The sequence below is a fragment of the Hyperoodon ampullatus genome (assembly GCF_949752795.1).
Source record: "Hyperoodon ampullatus genome assembly, chromosome: 13".
Classification (NCBI taxonomy): Eukaryota; Metazoa; Chordata; class Mammalia; order Artiodactyla; family Ziphiidae; genus Hyperoodon; species Hyperoodon ampullatus.
Genome location: NC_136926.1, coordinates 68,790,163 through 68,817,198, shown reverse-complemented (window position 1 = coordinate 68,817,198; position 27,036 = coordinate 68,790,163). Strand labels below are relative to the sequence as shown.

The window sequence follows — 27,036 nt, the reverse complement described above, 5'->3', positions numbered from 1 at the left end:
CAAAAATGGAAGAGAAGCATTCTATTAAATGGGCTCTACACAGCACCTGAGGGTAGAGAACAGATTTTGTTTTTTCTCACCCAAAGAAAAGCTGCCTGTTACCTTTTAGGAGTGACTGGTTTACTGACTGCTAATGTTTTAAAAATGAGATTAAATCAGGCCCGTGGTCTTTATTACAGGGAAGATATATGCCCCTTGTGCATTCCAGTGGTTTGGCAATCTTAACCTCAGCAGACATAACACTGACATATGCTGTGCTGCCAAACAGCAAGGTAAGTGTTTAAAAGGCTGTGAATAAGCCTCACTGCCTTGAAATGATTCAATCTAATATTAAATTGTAACTCAGTGACTGAATCTGCCAGCCTATCCTTGTACAGAATACAAAAGTCAAAGGAAGAAGCCACTTTATTTGATATCTCACAGGGAAGGGATTATTCTTCATCTCACCATTGAAACAGAGCATGTAAAAGTGAATCCAGATCACAGGAAACAGAAACCACAACTTATCAGGACATTTTCATTAACAGCACACGTATGTGTGTGCCTTTTGGAATAGGCATCAAAGTACCAGCCTGATTCACTCAAATCAGCAGAGCTACGTTGTATTGTGGGCAACTGACGGATGGGATGTGAGCGTCCAGAAATTCTCAAACGCGGGAAATCAAACTGTACCCTTTCTGCTTCATTTGGAGCATTCCAGGAAAGCAGTTTTTACCTTAACCCTCAACACTTGCTCCACTTTTCTTTTTTAATCAATCATCATTAACATAGGCTTTCAGTTCTCTCTACACTTTACGTTCATCAATCAAATTTCAGACATCCATCACTCAGAGATCCCAGGTGGCTGATAGCCTTGGTTTTCCTGATCAGGTGCCACCTCATGTGTCTCCTGAGTAAAGGGGACAGGATGATCAGGATGCCACCTCACGTGTGTCCTGAGTGAAGGAGACGCTCTGCACCCATGCTTCAGTCTAGCATTGCTAGAGAAGGTGGAGGGTTCAACTAGGTAGGTTGACCAACTATTCTACTTTTACGTGGGACTGAGGGGTTCTCAGGACCAGTACTTTCAAGGGCTAAAAGCAGGTCAGTCCAGGTTAAACCAAGATGGCTGACCACTGTATCGCCAGGATATCTTTGCTCCAGAATAGTCTGGTTTAACTGAAATATGAAAGAGAGTCCTTAGTGGGGAAAAGAAGCCATAAAAGAGTGGCAGGAAGTTGAATTTATGGACTGATTGCTTATCTATGAGATCTAATTTTTTATATCATAATCTGACAAAATCCCTTTTTTCAGATTTCAACTTTATCGCATCTTTACTAGAAGAGTACAAGGGTGGGGGGTGGTCCTGCCTGATTGTCCTAGTATATGTCATTGCTGAAAATGAGTCCTCATTCTCATCAGTCTTCCTGTATATAGACTACATGGACCCTGGGAAAGGAAACCCCTATCAAATGACTACAGTATGGCCTATTCATTCAAGTGAATAGAACTGAAGATTAAGTTTGAAAGGAGCCCTTCAAACCTGTTTACCTATCTGAAGGCCTAAATTTATTTCAGGTTGGATCCATTTGCCTTGTTTTGTGACCAATATCAAAATCAAACAACAACAAAAAAAGAAACAACAAAGTCAAAGCCCAACTTTTAGCTGAATCATTACAGAAATGAGTAAAATTTAATTATTTTTCCTACAGGTCTAACTCTGAAAAGAAATAATCATGAGCTACCCTCTAACCAAAATAAGTGGGGCAAAAAAGAGCAATATCCATGGATTCCAGAACATTCAGTATTGTTTCTTTCAGAGTCTGCACCACTTCAAAATATATATAAAAAGAAAAACTTTTCATCTTATTATTTGGTTACTGAGTCAATACATTACCAAGCATAAAGATATTTGGAAGTGCTATTCAAATTTTTATTTTTCATTTAGAGATTTATATGTTGTAGCCATTATAATTAAAATAAAATCCACTGCTCTAAAGGCAAAAAAAAAAAAAAACACCAAACAAGTAAACAAGCACACACACACACACACACACAAACTGCAAATTATCATCATTAGTGAGTCTGTAAAATGGAATGAATTAGGAAATTATTTTTCTAATATTTTTCTATTAATGAAAACTCCTTCCTTACACATAAGTAGTAGATCAACTTGAGCCAAATTTTGTTTTGGAAAATCTCATAATGTTATGTTAATTGTTGAGATTCTTCTATTGTTTTCCAAGCTAATTTAGGCAAAAAGTCAATCAAGACTATGAGGAAATAAACATACATGTTTTTACATTTTTTCCTTTTTCTTAAAAATATACATTGCTTTTACAAATATTAGTTCTTTTTTCTTAATCTCAAAAAGAAAAAAAAATAGGAGTAGAAGAAGAGATGGAGAAGGAAGAGGAGGAGAAGGAAAAATCCACTTACCTGCCACCGCAACTTTTGCTGTCCGACTAATAATTGACCCAGAATCTCCTAAAGATGCCTCACATTGGTAGAGTCCCTCATCTGGCTTATGGTGCCTGGAGTGAAGTATGTTTTGTATCAACAGAGAGCCATTTGGAAGTTGCTGCTTCCTTTCCTCCATCCCCAAGGCGAGGTGGATGCCATCTTTCTTCCACTTGATAACTGGAGCTCCTCGGTCAGACTCTGCAGAGCAGTTCAGGAGGACATTTCCTCCCCGCATCGTGACGGCATCAGAAGGTTCCAACAGGAAGCGCAGTGATGTGAAAGACTTAATCTGGAAACCTGGAACATGAAAGTACAGGGAAATATGTTCACTTATTCAAATAGATCTCAGGAGTCAATCCCTTGCCTTTTCTTCACAAAACTTTTTCAAAACACCTGGGGGCTTTGAATAATGTCCAAGGCTAAATGAAACTTAAAATCAAGGATGTTGTGTTAAAGAAGTGAAAAACTGTCCAACTGAGGTAACCACAATTAATGAAACTATTGGTCCCAAAAGTGATAATATAAAAAATTAAGAATTTATAGAAATCTAGGCATGGCCACCATCACATATCTATCAACACTTGAAAATTTAGGCAGAATAGACTAATATTTTCCAAAGTAGCCACAGTGGGACTTCCCTGGTGGCACAGTGGTTAAGAATCCGCCCGCCAATGCAGGGGACACGGATTCAAGCTCTGGTCCGAGAAGATCCCACATGTCGCGGAGCAACTAAGCCTGTGCGCCACAAATACTAAGCCTGCGCTCTAGAGCCCATGAGACACAAATACTGAGCCCGCATGCCACAACTGCTGAAGCCCATGCGCCTAGAGCCTGTGCTCCACAAGAAGAGAACCACCACAATGAGAAGGCTATGGACCACAACAAAGGATAGCCCTCAATTGCCGCAACTAGAGAAAGCCCACGCACAGCAACAAAGACCCAATGCAGCCAAAAATAAATAAATATATTTTTTAAATAAATAAATAAAATAAAGTAACCATGGTTAGTAGTGGGGTAGCTAAGATTTAGGGTGCTATTTCTATCTCTGCATTCTGAGTTTAGTATCCAATAAATTTAAAAAGAAATCCACTCAGAGACAGTATTTCATTAACAACAATAACAAAAAAACAGCTCCAAACTGGGTGGGACAAGTTATTTAGAACAATGTTCATGTGGGTTTTAAATAGGTAAGAGATGCCACTTGCAGAAGCAAGTCAATAAAGCTACCAACTAAAGTCACAAACCCCTGATGTGTCTCAATTTCCATCCAAATGTTGCTCACGAGCCAGGAAGTCTAGGTGAATATTATAGTTGGATTTTTTTTCATAAACATCTATGAACATAAGAAATCAACAGAAAGAATAGAAGGTCATTTAAGAATCTGGAGGAGGTAAAACACCTACAATTAGTTTAAGTACATTCTTTTCAGGGCGGGCAGCAGAGCATTTGGCAGAATATTTGGTTGTTGAATCAAAGACTTTGATGAGGTCTCAGGAGGTCATGGGGCTCACCCTTTGCTCAGACAGGTGTATACCTAAATCACTCAAGTTCAATTACTTTAAATTTCATTTTCAATGATTTCTGGAGCTAGGGACTCTACAATATCCCTTGCTTTCAATATTGAATCATTCTTAGAGTCTTAACTGAATTTTCTTGCTTCCATTTAATCCCATTTTTCTCCTGAATCACCCTGTGTAACAGTGCAGAGGAAAGGAACACATCTTTGTAAGAGACCCTTGTTCTTTTGAGGCAGCATTTAATTTCTTTAAAAACACTCCCTCCTCTAGGTTATGTTTTAGCTTCAATCTTCCAGGATAACAATCTCAACTTGATTAGCTTCCTTAATTTTTCTGTGATGGGAACAATTTTTGTTATACTTGGTAAAAATGTTCCAGTTTTCTATTATTTAAAAGGCAGGCGGGGCTTCCCTGGTGGCGCAGTGGTTGAGAGTCCACCTGCCGATGCAGGGGACATGGGTTCATGCCCCGGTCCGGGAGGATCCCACATGCCGCGGAGCGGCTGGGCCGGTGGGCCATGGCCGCTGGGCCTGCGCGTCCGGAGCCTGTGCTCCGCATCGGGAGAGGCCACAGCAGTGAGAGGCCCGCGTACCGCAAGCAAGCAAGCAAGCAAGCAAGCAAGCAAGCAAGCAAGCAAGCAAATACATACATACATACATACATACATACATACATACATACATACATAAATAAATAAATGGCAGGCATCTAAATTGCTTATAATCAGTACTCTTATGACAAAGGATTGACCCATACTAGCACCAATGGACAGACTTATTTCTAGCTTTGTATACTCCACTTTCAAGATAAAGCTGAACAGCTTCTCACTGTTTCTCCATGCTGTTATCTGCCATGTTCCCACAAACCCAATTTTTCTAAACCTTATATTCAAAATAAGTCTGTTACTTTATTGTTTTTGTTGAAATGTGCCCACCATTCCTTGTCATACACTCATTTCATCCAACTAGGTCAAAGAAAGTAGCTGGAAGTTTGCTCAAATTATTATAAATTGTAAAATAACAGTGAGCATCATGTCTACCGTAAATTATCATGGTAAAAATCCCAAAAGATACAGCCTCACCCTCTCATTGTCCAATAAGGCCCTCCTCCCCTCAGATTGTTTTGGTGTAGCCAACCTAATGATTACTGCCCACTCCTCTAGTGGAAAGTACCTCACATCAGAAGTCTGGATAGTTAGCCCTTGGTCCTGGCTTTACTATTTAAAGATCTGTGACTCAGACAAGCCTTTTAAATCTTCAGAAGCTCAGCTCCTTCTGTGAAATGAGAGTGTTGAACTTGATGATCTTTAAATTCAATATCCAGTTTGGGAACTTTCAGAATTAGGATGGGTTGAAGACATCCATCAAATGAACGCCGCTCTAAGCTTACTGAGCTGCTAACAGTGAACAGCTAGCTAGAGATACACCAAGGATGAGAAAGTAGAAAGAAGTTCTAATGTCCTTAAATGTCAAGATATTTCACTGGAGTCATACCTGCAATTTCCATACAAGTAGCATTAATAAGGCAGAAATAAATTTAGAATTCAAGACCAGGCAACTATATTAAAAAGCACTGATTGCTTTTTTGTCCTTCCTGGGGCCTATATTTTAAACAACATCCTCATGTTGAACACCTTATTTATGTCACAGAACACAGAGTATATTTCTCACAGCTGTTTATGACAGCATGTTAATGAGCATATGTGCCCATTATCACAAATAAATAATCCACTTCATCTGAAACAAGGAGGTTATGACAGTTTTCGGCACCGTGCGTACATAATTTGGGAAAGTTAAATAAAGATTAACATTTCTTCAATACAATTACCCTTGCAGTTTGCTGGCAATTTGAGCTTTTGTGCTCCTTTTCACAGTTATATTTTGAACATATGACTCTGGAATAAAGGTGTCTCGCTGCTTGAAGTAACTTGCATTAGTTACTTCATTTTTAGAAAAGATGGGCATGGACCCAAGCAAATATAATCTGTTGAGAAATAAGAGGTGTGTCTCCAATGGTCCTGTTTTCAAAGTTTTAGCGCGTGGTAGGTGCAAGCTGCCTCCACCCCCTTGGAGAGTATACACAGGCCTAAGAAATGTCTCACTGATAATTACACTGACTTCAGTCTAGGCTACTCTCCTCCCTCTTTTTTTTTTTTTTTTTTAATTTTTTGCGGTACGCGGGCCTCTCCCTCTTGTGGCCTCTCCTGTTGCGGAGCACAGGCTCCACACGTGCAGGCTCAGCGGCCATGGCTCACGGGCCCAGCCGCTCCGCGGCATGTGGGATCTTCCCGGACCGGGGCACGAACCCGTGTCCCCTGCATCGGCAGGCGGACTCCCAACCACTGCGCCACCAGGGAAGCCCCCCCCCCCTCCGGCTTCTCTTAGAGTACTAGTTCCCCTTGGAGGGATGGGCCTACCAGTGTATCATATCTTATAAAATAATGTTATCAAATTGTTTCATCTAAAATTCAATGTGAAATCAACTACACTGATTTAATGTAGGAGCAGAGAAAGAAAGATGATAAAACTAAAAGAAAGCAAAGAAGTACAAATAACATTTGGAACTTGTAGCTCAAAAAATTGTGGCTGGAATTTGGGCAGAGTTCGATGAGGAGACAGATCGCCTAGGAAATGGGTGAAAGATTTAATCAGAAAGCAATAGAAGAATGCTTTGGAAGAGTCAAAATGAAACTACCTACTTTACAATTTTACAGAGGATTTTACATTAGAATAACAATGGTGAGAATTTCATCCAGAAGAAAGCCAACAGGAGAAGTTTTCACTTTGTTTTGGTTTGGTTTTATCTTTAAGATGCCCATGGTCCTTCTGTTGAACCCTCAAAGAGTAACATTTCCCAGTCTTGCTTCATCGAAGAAGCCATCCTTTTGGCCTGCTATAAAATTACATAGGGTAATTATATTTAGAGAAATGTACCTGAGAATACCAAAATCCCATCCAGTAAGAAATTTGTATGAGTGAGTCTGATACCAGAGTTCATGATAAGAGTAAGTGAGTCTGAGCCCTCTCTCTCTCCAAATTTTGTCTTGGGAAGATTCCTAAATCTTCTTTGTCTAGGATTTAGGCAAAGAGCCATATATGCATTTAACTAACTGGTATCGTTTCTTATCTGTGTTGGTCCAAGAAAAATAGAGTATCATATTGTCCTTAGACATTATTCTTTTTCTTCTTCTTCTTCTGAAAGATGGTAGTTCATAAGCAGATAAGAACACAGCAAAACCTTTAATGTTCTCCTAATGAAAATACAGAGGAAGGCCTACTCTTAAGAGGTGACCCAAAGGAGAAATATTAACATCTATTTGCTTTAGTTTTGTCAAACATAAGTAAGCATAGGAGAAACACTCCTAGGGATATTCCAGATTTATATTAATTGAGCACCTAGAGATAGAGAAGATCCTCAATGTGTTTTAGAAACTCACCAAAATGATCAAGCAAATAGTAAAAATGTTTCTGTAAGGTTAAGTCCCTTTGTGCTTGCTCTCCTTATCATATTCTTGTTAATTTCAAAGACCAGTCACAGAGGCAGACTAACTTAGAATGGATTTTTAAGGTATGACATTTCATCTACAATATTAAACATTGTTAAGCGTGAAAAATAATTCCCTATGAAGTCAGAAACTCCTTTCCAAGTCCAATGTTTTAGAGCTTCTGCTTAAAGCAAAAGCTAAAAATGAAATTTATGAAAAGTAGCATGAATGTAAAAAGAAGCTCCTAAAAGATTTTAAGATTAGAAAATGTCATACAAATCCCCATAGAACTTACTATGCATAATTTTGTCTCTTTCAAATGATGAAAACTTTTACTTTGGGATGCTTGGAGACTCTATGGATCCCCAAATTCATGTAATCAACCCAGAAAGTTCTGACATTATTATCTTTTCTTAGAAGTATAGTCTACTGCATCTGTTTCTCTTGTGTTAAGATAAAGAAAGAGACCTCCATTGAAAGAAATTGAATATAATCCATTTTTCAATTAATCAAACATCACTTACATGTGCAGCTGCCACTCTGGAATCAGCCCTAGCAAAAGTTAATAATGTCTGTGAGTCTATGTGATGGAGGAGGGCATTTAAAAAACAAAACAAAAACCCATGAATTAACAGGTCCCCTAATTAATGTAAACATTACTTGGTTTAGAATATCAGATTATAAATCTGACACAGTGGTTCTTAAACTAAGGTCCCCAGACCTGGAAAAGCAACACCACCTGGGAAGCTGTTACAAATGCACAATCTCAGTCTACACCCCAGACACACCCAATTGGTCAGCAACAACGGGGCAGAGTCCCACAATGTGTGCTTTAATTAGCCTTCCAGGAAATTCTCACATTCACTAAAGCTTGAGAACTGCTTCTCCAAAACTTCCAGTTGGGGAAGTTTGGGGATCCCTATGGCTTGGGGATCCTTGTGTTTTTTGAACTATCTTTTTATAATGTTCCATATTTGGTGAATTTGTGCAATATGGTCAATTCTAAGTAGAAAGATGAAGTTACCAGGATGATCCAGGAAGGCGAATAACTGAATACCATTTCAACACATTTTTTTTTTTTTTTTTTTTTTTTTTGCGGTACACGGGCCTCTCACTGCTGTGGCCTCTCCCGTTGCGGAGCACAGGCTCCGGACGCGCAGGCTCAGCGGCCATGGCTCAGGGGCCCAGCCGGTCTGCGGCATGTGGGATCTTCCTGGACCGGGGCACGAACCTGTGTCCCCTGCATCGGCAGGCGGACTCTCAACCACTGCGCCACCAGGGAAGCCCAACACATATTTTATTAATATTTGTTGTATAGTTCTCTTTGAGAGGCTGAAAAAAAAGTAGGGAAAAGGCTAAGAAAGAGGGATATTGGTGACAACACCTCATCCTTCCTTTGTTACCAGCACTCTGGACACCAAATGGCCATATTGGATTAAGGAAAAAAAAAATTCTATAGTCAATTGAATATTTAGAATGTTCTCTGGAATATTCTTGGTTGTTCACACAAGGAGCTGTCAGAAGATTTCTTTTAATCAGCTGCAATAGCTATAATCCTCTTGCAAAAGAAGTTTTGGAAAATGTAGTATTCTTTATCAGATTACATTTCTTTCATTACCTTTTAACTCCACAGTATAATTACAGCATTTAAAAATACTGGAACTCTAAACACTTGCCTGGGTGACCTGCCTCTCAGACCAGTTTAGTCTCCACATACACAAAACCATATTAGCACTCATTCTGCTAGAGCCTGGAGGTATACTTTATATGCTTCATATTAATGCAAAACATTAACTTCAGCCAGCCCAGAGTGAGAAAGTGTATCTGACCAAAGACAGAACCAATGACCACAGCGGTTTCTGTGAAGTATCAGGGCTTTTCTTCGACTATGATAAGAGACATGGTAAAAATACTTGTTAAAAGATGTGGTCATATCTTTAAAGGATTGTGTGCATTCCAGCCCTTCAGAGAGACTATGTTCAAGCCATTCGACTTCCAAGTTTTCATTACTAACAAATGGAAATCAGAAATGAATGAGGTTTTATGGCATTTATTCCTGAATTTCAATGAGGCAAAGACTTAACAGGAAGAAACACGAGTGCATTTTACTATGGGAATTTATTAAGTATCATTAAAATGTAGGGAAGCAGGGCTTCCCTGGTGGCACAGTGGTTGAGAGTCCGCCTGCCGATGCAGGGGACACGGGTTTGTGCCCCGGTCCGGGAGGATCCCACATGCCGTGGAGCAGCTGGTCCCGTGAGCCATGGCCACTGAGCCTGCGCATCCGGAGCCTGTGCTCCGCAACAGGAGAGGCCACAACAGTGAGAGGCCCGTGTACCGCAAAAAAAAAAAAAAAAAAACGTAGGGAAGCAATGGATGAAATGAAAAATTTTAAAGGAGAGTTCCAGTTTCTCCCCCATTAGCATCTCTAGATTTAGCAAATAAAAATTAAAGATATCAGTTACATTTGAATTTCAGATAAACAACAAATAACATTTTAGTATATATGTGCTTAAGACAACAAATGCTTATATTAGATAAATATTGCATAGGACATACTTATGCTAAAACATTTTTTGTTATTTATTCAAATTTCAAACTTAACTGGGCATACTGTATTTTATCTGGGAATTTTATCCCCCATGAAATTATTTCCTTGAGGCCATCGCAAAAGTAAGCAAACAGTATATGAATTCATACTACCCTTCTCATTCTGACGTATCTACCAAGAGTGAACTCTTGGAAAATTACCATGATTGAGTCAGGAAAAGTGATTTTAGTGTCAGGACACTGGCCGACCTAGTCCAATACCACCAAATATACAGGTAGAAAGGTTGCTGAATCTGTTTTTTTTTTCTTAACACAGCGATCCTTCTTTTTCTCTTCCCTTTACAAGACAGGGAGCAAAATTCAGAAATATAAATACAGGACGTGAAGTTCAAGAAGCAACGGTCCCACACAGAGGCTCCCCATCAGATATTCTGAGCACGTGGCATCTTCCACAAAGCAGTGGAGGCTTTGCAGAGAGATCTGAGGTTTTTATAGGGCAAGAAGTGTGTGCCCCAGGCAACTGTCTGAGTGTCCGCTGGCTAAATCCAATGGTAAAGAAAAATGATAAGGGCCAAGGTAGAGTGGGGGAGTAGCTTTCTCATCTCTTTGCTGCTTCAAGAGCTGAATCTCTAAACCACAGCTTGATTTTGCTGTGTGATACTGGGCAAATTGTAATGGGATTATTTTTCAGCTCAACAGGTAACACAGTCTGACTTCTAGGTTATCATTCCCTAGGCCTCATGCAAAATTAACACTTAAAAGAGAAACTTTGATGTGCTGCTTAATCTGCCCTGGGTTTGAACCTTTATCCCCTGCCTCATTTTGGTAAAATGTAAGCTGGCTTTCTCCTCCCTTGTGTTTTTCATCAGTAGGGGGATGGACTGCTTTTTATGAATGCACAACTGTCAACTGGAACACTGAGAAAGGTTTTTCAGAGTATTGAGAAAAAATACCAGGTAATAGGTATCTAGTGCATAGGAATCTCTCCATCCAGATGGCAGTGAAAAGTGGACAAGCATTGGAATGCCAGGTATTGTTAAGAGACCAATCGACTTTCAGAACCTTATTATTAATCAAGTTGCCCGTATTTACTATACACAGATAAGAACATATAAACATAAAACCAAATGTCAGAATACTCGCTCATAATCCTGCTTCACCTGGTGATAGCCACTGTTGAAATTTATATGCATTTCCTTCTAAGAAATTATTCATTTTTTGATTCACAGTAATTTGGTACTTTATCCACGTTTGTAATAATATGAAAGAAAGAGAGAGAGAGAGGTTATATTCTGGTCTCTCTTCCTCTTCTCATAAGGACTCTAATCCCATCATGAGGCCCCCAACTAAACCCAAAGGTTCCATCTCTAAATATACACCAGGAGTTAGGGCTTCAACATAAGAATTTGCCAGGGCAGGGGCGGTGGGACGGGCACAAATATCCAATCCATAACAGGCGAAGAATAGGTATCTAGGGGAAGAAATTTGTGGGGAGACAAAGCCAAGAGGTCACAGGGAGATGTGTAAGACCTGGTAGACAAGCAAAAGAACTTTGCTTTAACACTGACAAAGATGGAAACCAAGTGGAGAGTTTTCAAGACAGTGAAAAGGCCCAACTTATGTTATAAAAACAGTAGTTTTGAATAGGGAAAGACACTCCCACCCCCCAGCCAGGACACTGGAGACACTTTTGGTTGTAACAACTGGGAAGGGTGCTACTTGCATGTAGTGGGAAGCGACCAGGGTTGCTGCTACCCATCCTACAATGCACAGAACAACCCTTCAGAGGAGAGAATTATCCAGTCCAAAATGTCAATTGTGCTGAGGTTGAGACATCTTCTTTTAAAAGAATCATCCCGGTTGCTGTTTTGAGAGAATAGGGGTCACTGGAAGAAGAAGGAAAACCAGTTGGGAGGCTAGTGCCATAGTCCAGGTGAGAGATGATGTGACTTGATAAGAAATGGTCAGATTCAGGATCCATTTTTAAAGGTAGAGTCAGTGGGGCTGCTGGGGGATTAGATATGGATTGTTGAAAAAAGAAAAGAGTCCAGGATGAGTCCAAGTAGATCAGTAGAGCAATTTACATAATTTATGTGCAAAAAAGGCACACTTGCAAAACAAAGCTCTCAGCACAAGGGGTCAGGAGACCTGAGTACTTTGTCTAACTCTGTCACTCACTAGCCCCTCTGAGTGTGGGCTACACCCCTGGGAGTCGATGTCCTCAACAATGAAACAAGGAGTTGGACTGCATAACTTCTAGGTGTCTTCAGCTCTCATGTTATAAAAGTCTATGAGTTCACACATATTAATTTTGCTTCTTAAAAAAATTACCCACAAATTTAGGAGAAAATTTGTTATATGAAGAGATTTGCTATAATCATGCTGTGATCAGTTTATCCCAGACTTATATGAGAGCACAAAGAGGTGCAGGTACTGAAGGGTGCCAAGAGACTGACAACCCACCTTCATTATCCATAAAATAGAGAGAAAGTCTAATCCTTTCTCTTGAAAATAAAAGACTGCAGAGGTCACTCTGCCAACAAAGCACAGGCTGTTTTATTATGATTCATGAGAAATGAAGTATTCATCTTGTGGAAACTGCTGAATATGTGAAGGATTAATTCCATAAAGGTCTGACAGGTCCAGGGAAAGCCTTGAAAATTCAGCAAACCTCATGGTTGATACTGTGGTATAAAGTCTGATGGGGGTACCCATACTGGTAAAACATTTGTGTTATAATGATCCCAATTTTCTCGACACAGAGGCCCAACAGTGTTTTTTTATTAAAATGTGGGCATTTTAAAAAAAATTTTATTTTATTTATTTATTTTTATATAGCAGGTTCTTATTAGTTCTTTTTGTCAGGATATTTACTGTATCTTGTCACAGCAGAAAGGTGAGCTTTTCCTACTGTATCTTGTCACAGCAGAAAGGTGAGCTAGTCCATGAAGGACATCAAGAAGGAAAACCCACAATGATAAGAGAAACATCAACATTGGAACTGAGAGCCAGTGAGCTTTAAACCACTCAGGAGGTCAGCCTTTATTAAAGGACCCATGTAAACAACTTGTTTTATTCAATGATGATTTAGATTCTACAGGAGATGACTTAGAGGGCAAGGACAAAGTCTCTTTAAAGGATCAAAACCATAACGGGAAGTCTGAAATATATATATATATAGGGGGAGAGAGAGAGAGAGACAACATATGCATGATCCATGTAAACTTCAAAGAAGAAGGAACTGTATCTGTGTCCCTCAACTAAATGAAACAAAATGATGAAGACACACATGTGTATTTCTCACCTAAAAAGGGTTCATTGCATGCATGAGTTAGCTTTAGCAGTTTCTAGAAATGTTCGCATTACAGTCATTCCTAGAATCCAGTGGTTATTACCTTGGACCCAACATACTAGCAGGAGGGGACCAGAGTTGAAGGCACCCTGTGCCCAAACAGTGGCCAAGGAATGAGTGACCCGATCATATATATTTTTTTTAAAGTGCATTATTCAAATGTATAAAATCGAGTCAATATCTGAATGTCTGGAATGCCACTACTGGATGCAATCTGGAAAGTTCTCTAGACTGAATTATTCATAAATCCTTTGCTGGTCAAGACCTACTACAGACACCAAACAAAACAGAGCTTTCTCTAGGAGCTGTAATCACTATAGTAAAAGGCACTCTCAGTTCACTTGATTTCCAATATGGCGGGACATCCAATAATATCTTAGAACTAGTTATAAATCTTAAACCAATTAAATAATAAACATTAATCCCCATCAGGCTCTCATTTTACAAAATGGAAAAGTTAGACACCGGCCTGTACAGAGACAGAAAGTCTCACTGAATAGCAGTGACAGTCCCAGCTCTTAGAAGTGATCGGTCTTTATTCAACTTCTCCTGTGGCTCTATTCTTTCTGTCACATATCATATTTATGAGAATTTCTTCCTCATTACACCACAGACTCCTGGGGAGCAGAAACGAATCACGTTTGTCTCTCTGTATCACACAGCCCTTAACTATCTCAGATGCATTTAATAAATATCTATTGAATAAGGTTACACTGACAAAAATACGAATAATTTAGGAGAATTGCCTCTATCAGTGAAAGAAAATCATAACAGAGGTTAAAAAAAATGGATCTCATTCTCTTAGATTGGTTGTGAATGATAAAGATTACACAGTATTACTGTCAATAAAAACAAAAATTATCAATATTCATACTGATAATATTTCCTTGAGCAGTCGAAGAAGCCAACTTTCTTTTCTGTTAAGGGCCAGATAGTAAATATTTTTCAGCTTTGTGGGCCAAGAGGCAACACTGAGGATATTATATAGTTATTTCTAGGATGATTTAAAAGTTAACCATTTAAAAAATGTACAAACCATTATTTTAAGGTATTAATTTTTTTCCTTTATTTTATTATTATTATTCTTTTACATCTTTATTGGAGTATAATTGCTTTACAGTGGTGTTTTAGTTTCTGCTTTATAACAAAGTGAATCAGTTATACATATACATATGTTCCCATATCTCTTCCCTCTTGCATCTCCCTCCCTCCCACCCTCCCTATCCCACCCCTCTAGATGGTCACAAAGCACCGAGCTGATCTCCCTGTGCCATGCAGCTGCTTCCCACTAGCTATCTATTTTACGCTTGGTAGTGTATATATGTCCATGCCACTCTCTCGCTTTGTCACAGCTTACCCTTCGCCCTCCCCATCATCGGATGAATGGATAAATAAGATGTGGCACATATATACAATGGAATATTACTCAGCCATAAAAAGAAACGGAATTGAGCTATTTGTAGTGAGGTGGATGGACCTAGAGTCTGTCATACAGAGTGAAGTAAGTCAGAAAGAGAAAGACAAATACCGTATGCTAACACATGTATATGGAATTTAAGAAAAAAAAATGTCATGAAGAACCTAGGGGTAAAACAGGAATAAAGACACAGACCTACTTGAGAATGGACTTGAGGATATGGGGAGGGGGAAGGGTAAGCTGTGACAAACCGTTATTTTAAAAAGAGGGTAAGGGCCAGATCTGGCCATCCCTCCAGGCTGTAGTCTTTGACCCCTGTTCTAAGAAGATGATTCTGCCAATCATCTGCTAATTCACAGTGAAGGGGATTCAAGCTTGGAGCGGCCACCTTGTGCTAAACTCACCACCCTCAAAGCTGCATTCCTCTCAGTAATGGATTTACCAGTTACAAAAACTTTAATAATATTTGGTCTATAGGCCATGCACACAGGTGAAGTTCATTACAGTTGTTCATTCATGCATGCATCTCATTAAATATCTATTAAATGGCTATGTAGCTCCCCCACTACCTTGTTCCTTCTAATAGCCCTCTAGTTCAGGACCACAGACCACATGCTTCATCCATCCTCTCTCTTCCTGTCCTTCTCCTCACTGCCTCTGGACACTCCCTGGCCTGTCTCATGTCCCTGCTGCCTGCTGTACCTATACCTCAGCAAACAGAGTGGTTGGGGATTCTGTGGAAAATGTATTCTTCTAATTACTGATGATATATGCAACACACGCTATTATCATATCATCATTTACTAAAAAGCCCCAGAGAAAAGGAAAACAGTCTTGTTAGCTTTTTACATCATACATGAATAAATATTCAAGGTGAAGGGAAAAGCTATTTCTTTTGTTTTCTTGTTGCAATTAAGCCAGTACAGTCTAGCCTGCTCTGCTGTAGCACAGTAGAGTTTTTTACTGGCTTTAAAGAGGCTATAAAATTTCAGTTACGCATGATAAATAAATCCTAGAGACCGACTGTATGGCACGGTGCCTCTAGTTAACAATGTTGCACAGTGCCTCTAGTTAACAATGTTGTATTTGTAAAAATCTGCTAAGAAGGTAGATCTTATGCTGTGTGTTGAATAACAAAGAAAAATAAAGAGGGTGGGAAGAGACTTTTGGAGGCAATGGATATGTTTACGGCATTGATCCTGGTGATGGTTTCACAGGTTTACACTTATCTCCAAACTCATCAAGTTGTATACATGAAATATGTATAGACTTTGTATGTTGATTATACTTCAATAAAGTTATTTTAAAAAAAGACATCTGGGGCTTCCCTGGTGGCGCAGTGGTTGAGAGTCTGCCTGCTAATGCAGGGGACATGGGTTCGAGTCCTGGTCTGGGAGGATCCCACATGCCGCGGAGCAACTAGGCCAGTGAGCCACAGCTACTGAGCCTGAGCATCTGGAGCCTGTGTTCCGCAACAAGAGAGGCCACGATAGTGAGAGGCCCGCGCACCACGATGAAGAGTGGCCCCCACTTGCCACAACTAGAGAAAGCCCTCGCACAGAAACGAAGACCCAACAAAGCAAAAATAAATTAATTAATTAATAATCTCCTACCCCCAACATCTAAAAAAAAAAAAAAAAAAGACATCTGGGTAACTCTCAGTCCTGAAGAGCTAGGGACTTATAATATCACCAATGGTGAGCTGTGGGTTGCAATTAAGGTTGCTTCGCCACTTTTTACCACTGCTGGACAACCTTCTATCCAGTTGCTTTTTATGTATTTATCTTACTTGACCTTTAAAAAATTCCTTTCACATGGTCTCTAATTGAAAAAAAAAAAAAATCAGTAAGGGTCAAAGCAAAGAAATGATCTTCCGTGTCTCATTTGAGGAAGAGTAAATGCCTTAAATTTATCTAAATAATAAACAGCAGGTTCCCTTGAATGACAGAAACTGTAATTGCACTGAGAGGTCCAAGTGTTACCATAAAACACTGAGAAGTAAATTTATACACAATTCTCAGATGAAATGCAAAATTGAGAGCAGAAAATGTGCTGAGTTCATTGAGTGTGGTCCACAGGCCTCCATCTCAAGCATGGGCTCCCTTATAACTCATCAGCTGGAGACACTTCTTCCCCTCACAACCCATGATCCCAGACAAATGCATCGGCTTCTTCTCTTGCTCTGCCCCACTTATGGGTTCTCACCTAATGCCTTCAGCTCTTTTAACCTCCTATTACCTAACGATCAGAACAGGCAGGGACTTAATATATGTCACCGGAAGATAAAGAGGGGGTTACTTTTGGTTGTATAACATTTTGATTTGTATGATATATACCAGAACTGTAATTTTAAAAACCATAATTAGTGTAAGTGTTAAATCATATTAGACAAAGCACTTACTACCTTTTTTTTTTTTGCGGTACACGGGCCTCTCACCGTTGCGGCCTCTCCCATTGTGGAGCACAGGCTCCGGACGTGCAGGCTCAGCGGCCATGGCTCACGGGCCCAGCCGCTCCGCGGCATGTGGGATCTTCCTGGACCAGGGCACAAACCCGTGTCCCCTGCATCGGCAGGCGGACTCTCAACCACTGCACCACCAGGGAAGCCCGGCACTGTACACTTTGCTCTTGGCTAGTTTGAAGCTAAATCACTGGTGTGATCACTAGGATAATCACATATTTTTTATATAAATCTGATACTTTTGAGACTGAAAGAAAACTCAATTTATAATTATGCCAGCACCACATGTATAAAAACTAGAATTGTTTGAGGCAACCTGGGAGGCATAATCTCCCACCTATCACTGTTTTAAAGATGACACAGATGTTCAAACTTGCACTCTTTTTTGAAATCTGTTTATTTTTATCTGATAGTGAGAAATCTTGTCAGGAGCTAGAAGCATTCAGAATGAACTACATTGACATATAGTATATACATTTCTATTTCTGAAATGTATGATATACTGCCATGCTTCTGGAGTTTTTGTTAAATTTGTATTTAAAGAATGATTGCCTTATTCTCACTCAATGTTGCTTACTCGTTAATGGAAATGTCTTTGGGTAGGGGTAAAAGGCCAATGTTTATTGGAACACCTCCTGGTAATAACTGGAAAGACATGGCTGTGGGTTCATCATACTGGCCTGGAGCTACAAATAAATTGAAACCAAGTGATTAAAGATGTGGTGTGTCTGAGTGAAGGGGACTGTGAACCAAACACTATCACACTTCCCTGTCAGTTTGCAAAGTGACTGTGAAAAATGACATAGGAATCATGGTAGAAAGGACTGTGGCCACTCAGACACTATTAACTCCACTGGCTTTGACCATGAAGAATAACAGCAGAATGAAGCATGAGAGTTGGGATCATAGGCAAGAGCCCTGTTCCATCACATTAAATGAATCACAACTCTATGTCCTTTTGCTTAATAGTGGTGGGTTCAATGCTTTGACACAAATAAATACGTTCAGGAAACCTTTCTAGTCAGTGCTGACATCAGCAACTAAAAGTTTAGCATGGCCACAGCTAAAAGCAGGGGAAAATTACAGAAGATTAAGTTGGCATTTTTGGTTGCATTAATTTCTTAATTCATACAGAATACTTTTTTTTTTAATCTACATAGTACTCATGGAAATTCATTTGACCGCATCAGCAGAGTGCACAAATAACTACTAGATACCTTAAACACTAATCATAGTTTTGAAGTTCTTCATTTATAGGAGGGAACAAGGGGATCAATACGTAAAGCAATTATATGATTTAATTTTCAACCAGCGGATGAAATTATTACTATGTTGATTTTAGGGAGGAAAAAACTATAACAAATTATAATTTTCCCAATGGATGAGTTTGAATTTGAAATACTATCTTTGATTCCAAACTCCATTTCTGACTGTTAGATTTGTTTCTCTATATCGGGAGTCTACATTTTTTTTTTTTTTTTTTTTCGGTGAAGGGCCAGAGAGTAGATATTTTTGGCATGGGGAGCAAACTACTCAACTCTACCACTGTAGCAGGGAAGCAGCCACGGACAGTAGGAAAAGGTACCCACCCTGCCCCTTCCTCCCGAGTGATCACTAGAAATGAAAGCAAAAGAAACCCCAAAACAACAACAACAAAACCCAAAGAAAAACCGAAACAAAAATAAATAAGCAAATTATGCAACACACTAATAGGCTAGAATATATTACAATGATGTCCCTGTAATACCTCCAGTAAATAAATCTGGATAGGAAACAATCGTGTTTACGTAGCGTTCTTAACCTTCTCTTCCAAAGCCCTTTTCTGCCCTCCACCTCCTGGGTATCCAGTGCTCTCCTACTGACATTAGTGTTCTCTTCTCAAAATTCCCTCCAGCCCTTCCCTTCCTGGCTGAATCTTGCTTTCTAAACTCTTCTTTCTTCAGCTTCCCATTTTAAAGATCTATTCAAAATAGCATCATCTAGTGGAGAGGAAGTTTCGATCATTTTTACCTACCTTTAGGTATGATTGGCTAAAACAATTTAATATGGCAACCTTAAAGTTATCACAACTTAGCAAAGTCTAGGCTGAGTTAAATTCAGTAACCATAAGTCTCTATGCTAGATATTGGGAGTGGGAATGTTTCTAAAGAAAGCAATGAATATCTAAAGCCATACAAATTTAGGATTTAGTAAATTCACTCCTAAGAAGCTACCTCAAGAAAATAATTCAATGGGACAAAAATCACTGTATATATAAAAAAGAAAAGCTCATTGCAATGTTTGATATCATAGCAAATCCAGCTATACTGAAACATATTAACTGTTTAATATTAGGGAAATAGATAAGTAAATCACAGAACACAAATATAATGATATAGTAGGAAATAATCAAAATTATCACCATGAAGACCAGGAAGAAACATGCAATAATAATCAAATCACTGGGGTAGATCTGTGGATGATTGATTTGGGATTAAAATGCCTTCTACAACTAAAATAATGTCATGAAGTCAACCACTGATTGAATATGAAAGATCTTTATATCGCATGAATGTTTCAATATGATCTTAACGCACCCTGTATAGGTATAAACGCTTGTGTATGTAAAGAGGAAATGATCTGTAACTTCCTCCTCCTAAACCCTTTTACTAGAGAGGGAGATGTGGACTGCTGAAGCCACAGCTTGGACAAGCCCTCTGTCATATGACTGAATATCCTTTTTATAATTGTCAACTGTACCACTTCTGAATGACACAGACATGCACAGCTCTTTCTTTTTGTGCATTTTTTTTGTTTTGTTTTGAAGCCTACTCCCTCATTCCTCAGAGGCCAGTTAGCAATGCAATAAATTAATTTGTACTTTGGAGTGAACTCTTTAATCCTTTTTTGTTCTCTCACCTCCCAATCAAACACACACTTTCACATTTGCATGTATTAACATAATGAAACATTAATTACACAGTGTCTAGGATAGGACCAGCAAAGCACTTCAATCAATCTCAATAACTTGCATCAGGAAGGTGAAAAACGCTGCCCAGCCTTATCAGAACCACATAATAGACACAAACACAGTCTCGGTGCCTGTTTTGGGTGTGATTTATAACCAACATCTGAAAACAAAAAGCCAAAAATTACAAGGAGACTAATCAATAACAGTTATCTTAATGATAGATGGACAAATTTTATTCTTTTGTTGGGCGGTATTGCAGTCTAGTGGTTTGTTTGCTACAGGGGATAAAGATTAAGCAGCTGCTCTAGAAAACCAATGAGGTCTGAAGATGCCTAACTCCTGGGGTGCAAAGAGTCGTTACATTATCTGATTTCTCTCAAGAAACTGTGAGAGTTCATCTGAACAAGAGAAGGTGTCTTCCAAAGCCTCTCACACAGCCATTTCCTAACCCTTCTAGATTTTTGTTGGTCTTCCTGGTCTCTCCCCCACACATATGTGTTGATCTGCTTAAGAAGGTCTGAATTCCACCAGGGCCATCCTTTATGCTTATGGCTAGCATGTGTTCTGAGTGATTACTGTTGAGCTGTGCCAGTTTTTAATTATGTAAAAATTCTTACACAAGGGTAAGAACCCAGTACTCACAAACATCTTCAGTATTTTACAACCTTGTCAAGAGTTTTTTGTAAATATAGATTATGGTAACATAGATGTATTTGGGTCTATAGAAGCCCTGTTCTTGTTGGATTTTTGCTTAGAACCATGGAAGATTAATAAGTAAAAAAGAAAAACAAAGGGCACCCCTTAGACCACGGTTTCTCAATGTTGGAACTACTGGCATTTGGGGCTGGATGACTGTATAATTCTTTGCTGGGGGGAGCTGACCTGTGCATTGTAGAAAGTTTAGCAGCCTATCTGGTCTCTCTTTACATGCTGGTACCCTTTCCTCTCCCCTTCCAGTTGTGACAATCACGAATGTCTCCAGGCCTTACCAATGCCATGAGGAAGAGCAAAACCATCTCCATTTAAAAACCACTGGCCCAGACCCTTCTGTACAAGAATCATATGTAATGTTCATTAAAAAAAAAAAAAAAAAAAGTTCAGTAAAGATTACACAAAATTATTTGCTTATGTAAAAACTGTGTTATTAAATCTTTGAAATAAGTGGATTTTACTCAGCTTTAAAGTCAATATTTCAAGGCATTTGTAAAACATTTAAAGCCGAGAAACCTAAATTTTATTCCTAATGATCCCATCCATACAGCATGGCCTTGGACAATGAATCCTCTTTTTTTTTTTTTTTTTTTTTTTTTTAAATATCACTTTCTTCCTTTGCAAAGTGAAGAGCTTGGACTAAGTGATTTCCTAGTCCCTGCCAGGTCTAACATTCTGTGGGTCTATCATTAAAAGAACTGACTCATGTGGACTAGCCCTTGAACCAGGACCATCCATAATCCTCCCAAACATCACATCCAATGTGGGACTCTGACAGCGGTCAGTGTTTCTCACTGACCTCAGCATAGTACAAAATTGTAATCCCCAAAGAAGGAAAAACTGCATGCATTAAAATCTGAATGTATAATTCAGCAAAGGTGGGTGTAGTTCCTGTTTCTGGGTATTCAAAGAGACAGAAACATCAAGGGAGTAATAATTAGTTAGGGCTTCCTTAAAGACTTGGGCATGACCACCAAGTCAAAGAACAGGTAAACAACAACAAAACAGACCACTAAATCAAGCCCTAGATACTGCCTATTTGCTAACACTTTTTCTTTTCTATTATAGTAGTTTTATTCAAGGTAGAAACTAGATTTAGAGAAAATAAATGCGTACGTACATACATACATACATACAATTGTTAAAAATCCAGTTTTCCTGAATTTGATCTTATGGGCTATAAGGTCTCAGAGCACATGATCTCTGATTTGTGATTCTCAGAGCCCATTACTATTTGTAATCATTTCTCTAAATACACACTATTCACATAGATCCCTGGAGATTCTAGAGACCAATCTGCCCTTTTGATAGCTGTCGAATCCTTGTTTGCACCAGAGATGCAACAAGTCAATGAAATCATCCTTCAGGGCCCTCGACCCTGTCAACTATTGGCTATTGAAACTCATCCATCTGCAGGCCCTCATTTCGGCTCTTCCATGACTGATATGTGAGCTTGTGCATTCCTGCAACTGTTCATGTGAGTACAAAATAAAATGACAGGACACAGACACAACACTGTAATTCTCTATATCCAGAGGCTCGAATGACCTGCCTGCCAATATATCACAGTACGTTCCCATTTACAATGCACTTATCTCAACAAAGAATTGAGGAAATCATCTGTCACACAGGTTGTACCTGTCTCTTCCCATTGCCTCTCAACATTCTAGAAGATGCATCAAAATACAATGATCCTTATACTTTCATGTATAACAATCTTGGGAGGCAAGAAAGGCAAACCACCTAGCCCTGAGAAACGGAGCACATATGCAATAAAACGATACAGAGAAATTGTTAGTCTGCACACTTGGTGAGATATCATCTAAGTGTCACTGCACTTTAGCTGTTTCTGGTAAGACAAAGAACCTTATTTCTAAGGCTACAGGCACCAAACAATTGGGATCAGTAATAACTACTCATTTTTTTAAAAAAGAGTTTATGATCTCTTCACAATACTTCTCACTTTTATTCATTAACAAAGAAGAAGGGAGAGGCAGGGCACACAGTCGTAATTCCACAGGAAAAGCACTTATAGATCCCAGGAACCTCATCCTTGTCAACACAAAAGCTAAACTGTTTTACGGCAACACACTGACACACTAAAAATGAAACCCTTCTAGTTTGAGCCAAGCACTGACCAGACGTTAGAAAAAAAATGTTTACCATTAGGTGAATGAATTCCATCACTATAATGAAATGGGAGAGTTGGGCAAGTAAACAGCGAATTCATTGCAAATGCAAAACCACTCTTTCTCTCTAAAATGAAAGCCACACTAAAACTGATGGGCCATGGGTTATAGGTACGTTGTTGGAGGTTTTCAAAACCCAAAGATATTTTAAAAACCATAATCCAAACATAACCAAAGTGTAAAGCATTCAATAACAAATGTGTATACTTCAGCCTTGCCCTTCCAGCCAGCACCAGCCACAAAATCCCCGTCATCCTCTCCCGACCAGCTGTATTTGGATACATTTCATGAAAAGTCACAGCTTCCAGATCTCATTTCCTTTCATTTCAGTGGATTTGGCCATTTCAACATAAAGAAATTAAAATTTAAAAATAGATAAATAAATGTATCTGAGGGTCATAAACCCGCAAGTTCAGCAGTTTTAATGTTTAAAATCAATGTTTAAGGTCCAACAGCAGGATTAGGTGATATTACAAATGCGGATCATTTTCTTCTTGGAGATGAACAAAGCAAACAGGAGGAGGAAGGGCAATCAAAGTTGCAGGATCCTGAAACTCTGTTATTCATTACACTGTCGGCTTCACGTCAGAACTGGCTGTCATGTTTCTAAGTCCTTATCCCAATCATTTATTAGCCCATAGCAGCTTCAGACAAACAAGAGATGCTCCTGTTGACCATATTAAAACGTGTTGGTCAGCTACAGTTATTTTCAAAAGAATGGTACTGTTTTCATGATCCCGTGACAGTAAAGGGCTGGAAGATATCACAAGGTAACGTAATGTTTAATTTTCAGAACTCATCACTGTGGATTTCCATTTCTGAGTGTTTTTTTCCTGACTGTGGAATATGGTGTTCCTGCAGCAACACACCTATTACTTCTGGTATCATATCTAAGAGATAGCTTCTAACAAAATAGATGAATACACTTTTCATCTTGAGTTATATGGGAGACACCCCTATTTATTAGACTCATAAAAAATACCCAGGGATTTACTAAGCAAGAGAAATGTCAGGTGTGGGATGTTTCCCAAAGCTCATAGCTTTCTTATCATAATTATGATTAATAATGATGATAACATTTATAGCAGCTTCCATTGTTGCATCATTTTTAATCTGCTACTACACACTATGTTAAATATCTATTATAGATTACCTAGAATACTCCTTGCATCTGACCTATAATTTGGCGTGACCATTATCTCCCTTTTATAGATGAGTAGACTCATCTTGGTGGTTCAGAAAGGCCACATAATTTGACCACTGTCATTCAATCAGTAAGGGGCGGAGCCAGGACTTGAACTTGAGTCTTCCTGAATCTAGAGACTGTGCTTTTGATCAAAGGATTACATTTGGAGTTCACAGGCCTGAATTCCACTGCAAAAAATTAAAATATAATATAAAACTTATGAAAACCGTTCATGGCTTAAAATATTTCCAAAATAACTAGAGAAAGAAGAGACATATATACAAATAATGCTGAAGAATTTGGTGTGATGGGAGGCTAGAGAAGATGAAATATGGAAGAAGCGATATATGTGGACCAGCAGAGAAGATGTGAGATGACGCTACAACTAGTGAAATTGACTGAAATGAAGGTTCTGTAGTGGAGAGAGATGGGATTCAATAGAAAAGTGACCATACTATGCAAGAATCACTAGGTATCAGGAGAAGGAGAATTGCTAGGTTACAGAGACAAACTATTTATAAATAGTGTTTAAGATCACAGACTCTGGAGACAAGCATTTCTAGATTTAAACCCAATCTCTGCCACTTATCAGTTATATGACATTAGCAAATCACTTATCCTCTTTTCTCTTCCATAAAGCAAGACTAAATGTCGCTACCCATCTTCTAGAGTGGTTGGGAATTTTTAAAATAAAGGGTTAGCATAAGGCCTGTAGTAAGCATTCAACAGGTGACCATTTATCATGATCAACATTGGTCAAAATTTGATGACTCACTATCAGCGTGACCTCAAGCAAGTCACTTTACTTCTCTGTCATTCCATTTACTTTATCTTTGAAATGGGAATGCTATTGGAAGTTCAACCTGTTCCATCCGATTAAATGAGAAAATATGTGTAAAAAGATTTCAAAAAGTATACAAGTGTTATTACAAGATTGCTTAGAAGTGGAAACTTAACCATGAACATCTCATCCAAACAAAAGTGAGCAGCCATGTGTGTACCGATCTCTTCTGAGGAAAGGAAGGATTAAAGCTGAGGACCGGGTATTCATTTCATTTCCAATGTACATTTTCTATCTCTCTTGCCTTACCCAGTCTCTTGTTTCTCTCTCTGTAATGTCATCTCAGTCCAAACCATCTACTTCATTTAACACATGAAGTCCAAATTCCTAGTGAAGTAAAACCATCCTCTCCCATTGTGAGATAACAGGAAAAGTATATATTGGTCTCTGGCCCTGGTTCCTGGCACAGAGCTCCTGAAACCCCCATAATTTCCTAACTGATAAGAACATTAGGAGTATCTTTAGTTCTAACATTTGATCTTTGATCTTGGTTCCTGACACAGAGCCCCTAAAACCCTTCTAATTTCCTGGGTGAAAGCAGTGTCTTTTATCCTAATGAAGTGACTCTTGGTGGGCTCCTGGATGGGGGCTGGTCACCAGAAAAGACCAAAAGCCATGATTAGAAACTTGGAATTTTCAGCCCTACTTCCCATTCTCCAGAAGGAGGAGAGGGGCGGGAAATGGAGTTAATGATTGATCATGGCTACATCCAAAGACAGAGCTGAGACTTCAAGAGGCAGTGCCATGCACAGTGGGGAGTGAGGTGTGTACTGATCACCTAGGCTCCCAGCTTTGCTCAGATCCTGGCGTGGGCTGCCTTTCTGAGCCCTCCTTCGTCAGGAGCTCTGTCCACCAGTCTAGTGTTTATTTCCTCCTGCAAAAGGTGCTTCAGCCTCAGGGGAAGTGTGGCCACCTACAGGCAGGTACTCTTAGCTAATCAATCACAGACTACACAAGGGACTGCTATTGATGTGGCCTGCTGGGCAGTTGTCTACAGGGAATGTTTTGAAAGAGAATGGAGGGAATCCTTGGCAACCAAAATACTCCTCTTAGTTTCTACTTCGCTATTCCTGTCTTTAGTGAGAAAGCCTTTCACTGACCAGCAAGATGGGGTTTCAACAGCAAAAAATTCTGAAAGAGGTAACAGCTTTATTTAGGTTTATATCCTTATTGTTTCCTGAGATTCGTCTTTCGTAGCACGTAAGACTGAAGGAAAGCTGAGATGCCACCCAAGGAGAAGAAGTTTGTTGAGAGGGCCAGATGGAGTTGGGTGTGCTCACTGTGTTGGTGTATCTATGCTGATTCTGTGTGTAGGGGCTTTGAATGATGATTAACATAAGATAGTCTCTGCTTCAAGAAGGCTTTAGGCTACTATGAAAAAAGGGGACACAAGGTTTAGTAAGCATACAAATAACTGCTAAAGGACAGAAAGTAAATAAGATGTATCGATCATATTATTCTCTTGGTAAATCTTGGGAAGATTTCTGGATCAACTTAAGTTACTATTTCAAGGTGAGGAGAGCTGTAGAATTCTGAGGCCACCTGGCAAAATTTGTGAAGTAAGAGGAAAAAAAAAAAGAAGCTCAGGTGAAGTAAAACAGGCATTGAGATCAGATTAAAAATAGGGTATGAGAGGGAAAACCTATTAAAACAAGAGAACAGGGGCAGTTAAAGGAAAAATAAAGTTGTATTTGGTGGAGAAAGTGATGGGTAGTCACTGGAGGTCTGAAATACTCACAATCATCCCTCTCTGACTCTTCCTAGCCCAGTGTTCACAGCTGTGACATTGAAGATTTTCAGCTCATAAAAGCCACCATTTCTAGTCCTGAGACAATGCTGACCAGGCAGCTTAAAGGGCTCAGGCTCACAAGCTGGTGGGTCTGCAATTAGCCATGTTGACGTAAATCAGGGAATTAGGGTGCCTGAGAGTGAGGTT

General features: G+C 39.2%; 1 protein-coding gene across 1 annotated transcript in view; it reads right to left on the bottom strand.

Moving 5' to 3' along the window:
* DCC (DCC netrin 1 receptor) overlaps positions 1-27,036 on the bottom strand; it is a gene marked incomplete at both ends in the record, with an annotated part of 1,188,726 nt that overhangs the window by 771,934 nt on the left and 389,756 nt on the right. The window contains one exon of the mRNA XM_079717018.1: positions 2,419-2,739. Within this exon, the coding sequence (XP_079573144.1) occupies positions 2,419-2,739 (321 nt within the window). The remainder of the gene's footprint in view (positions 1-2,418; positions 2,740-27,036) is intronic.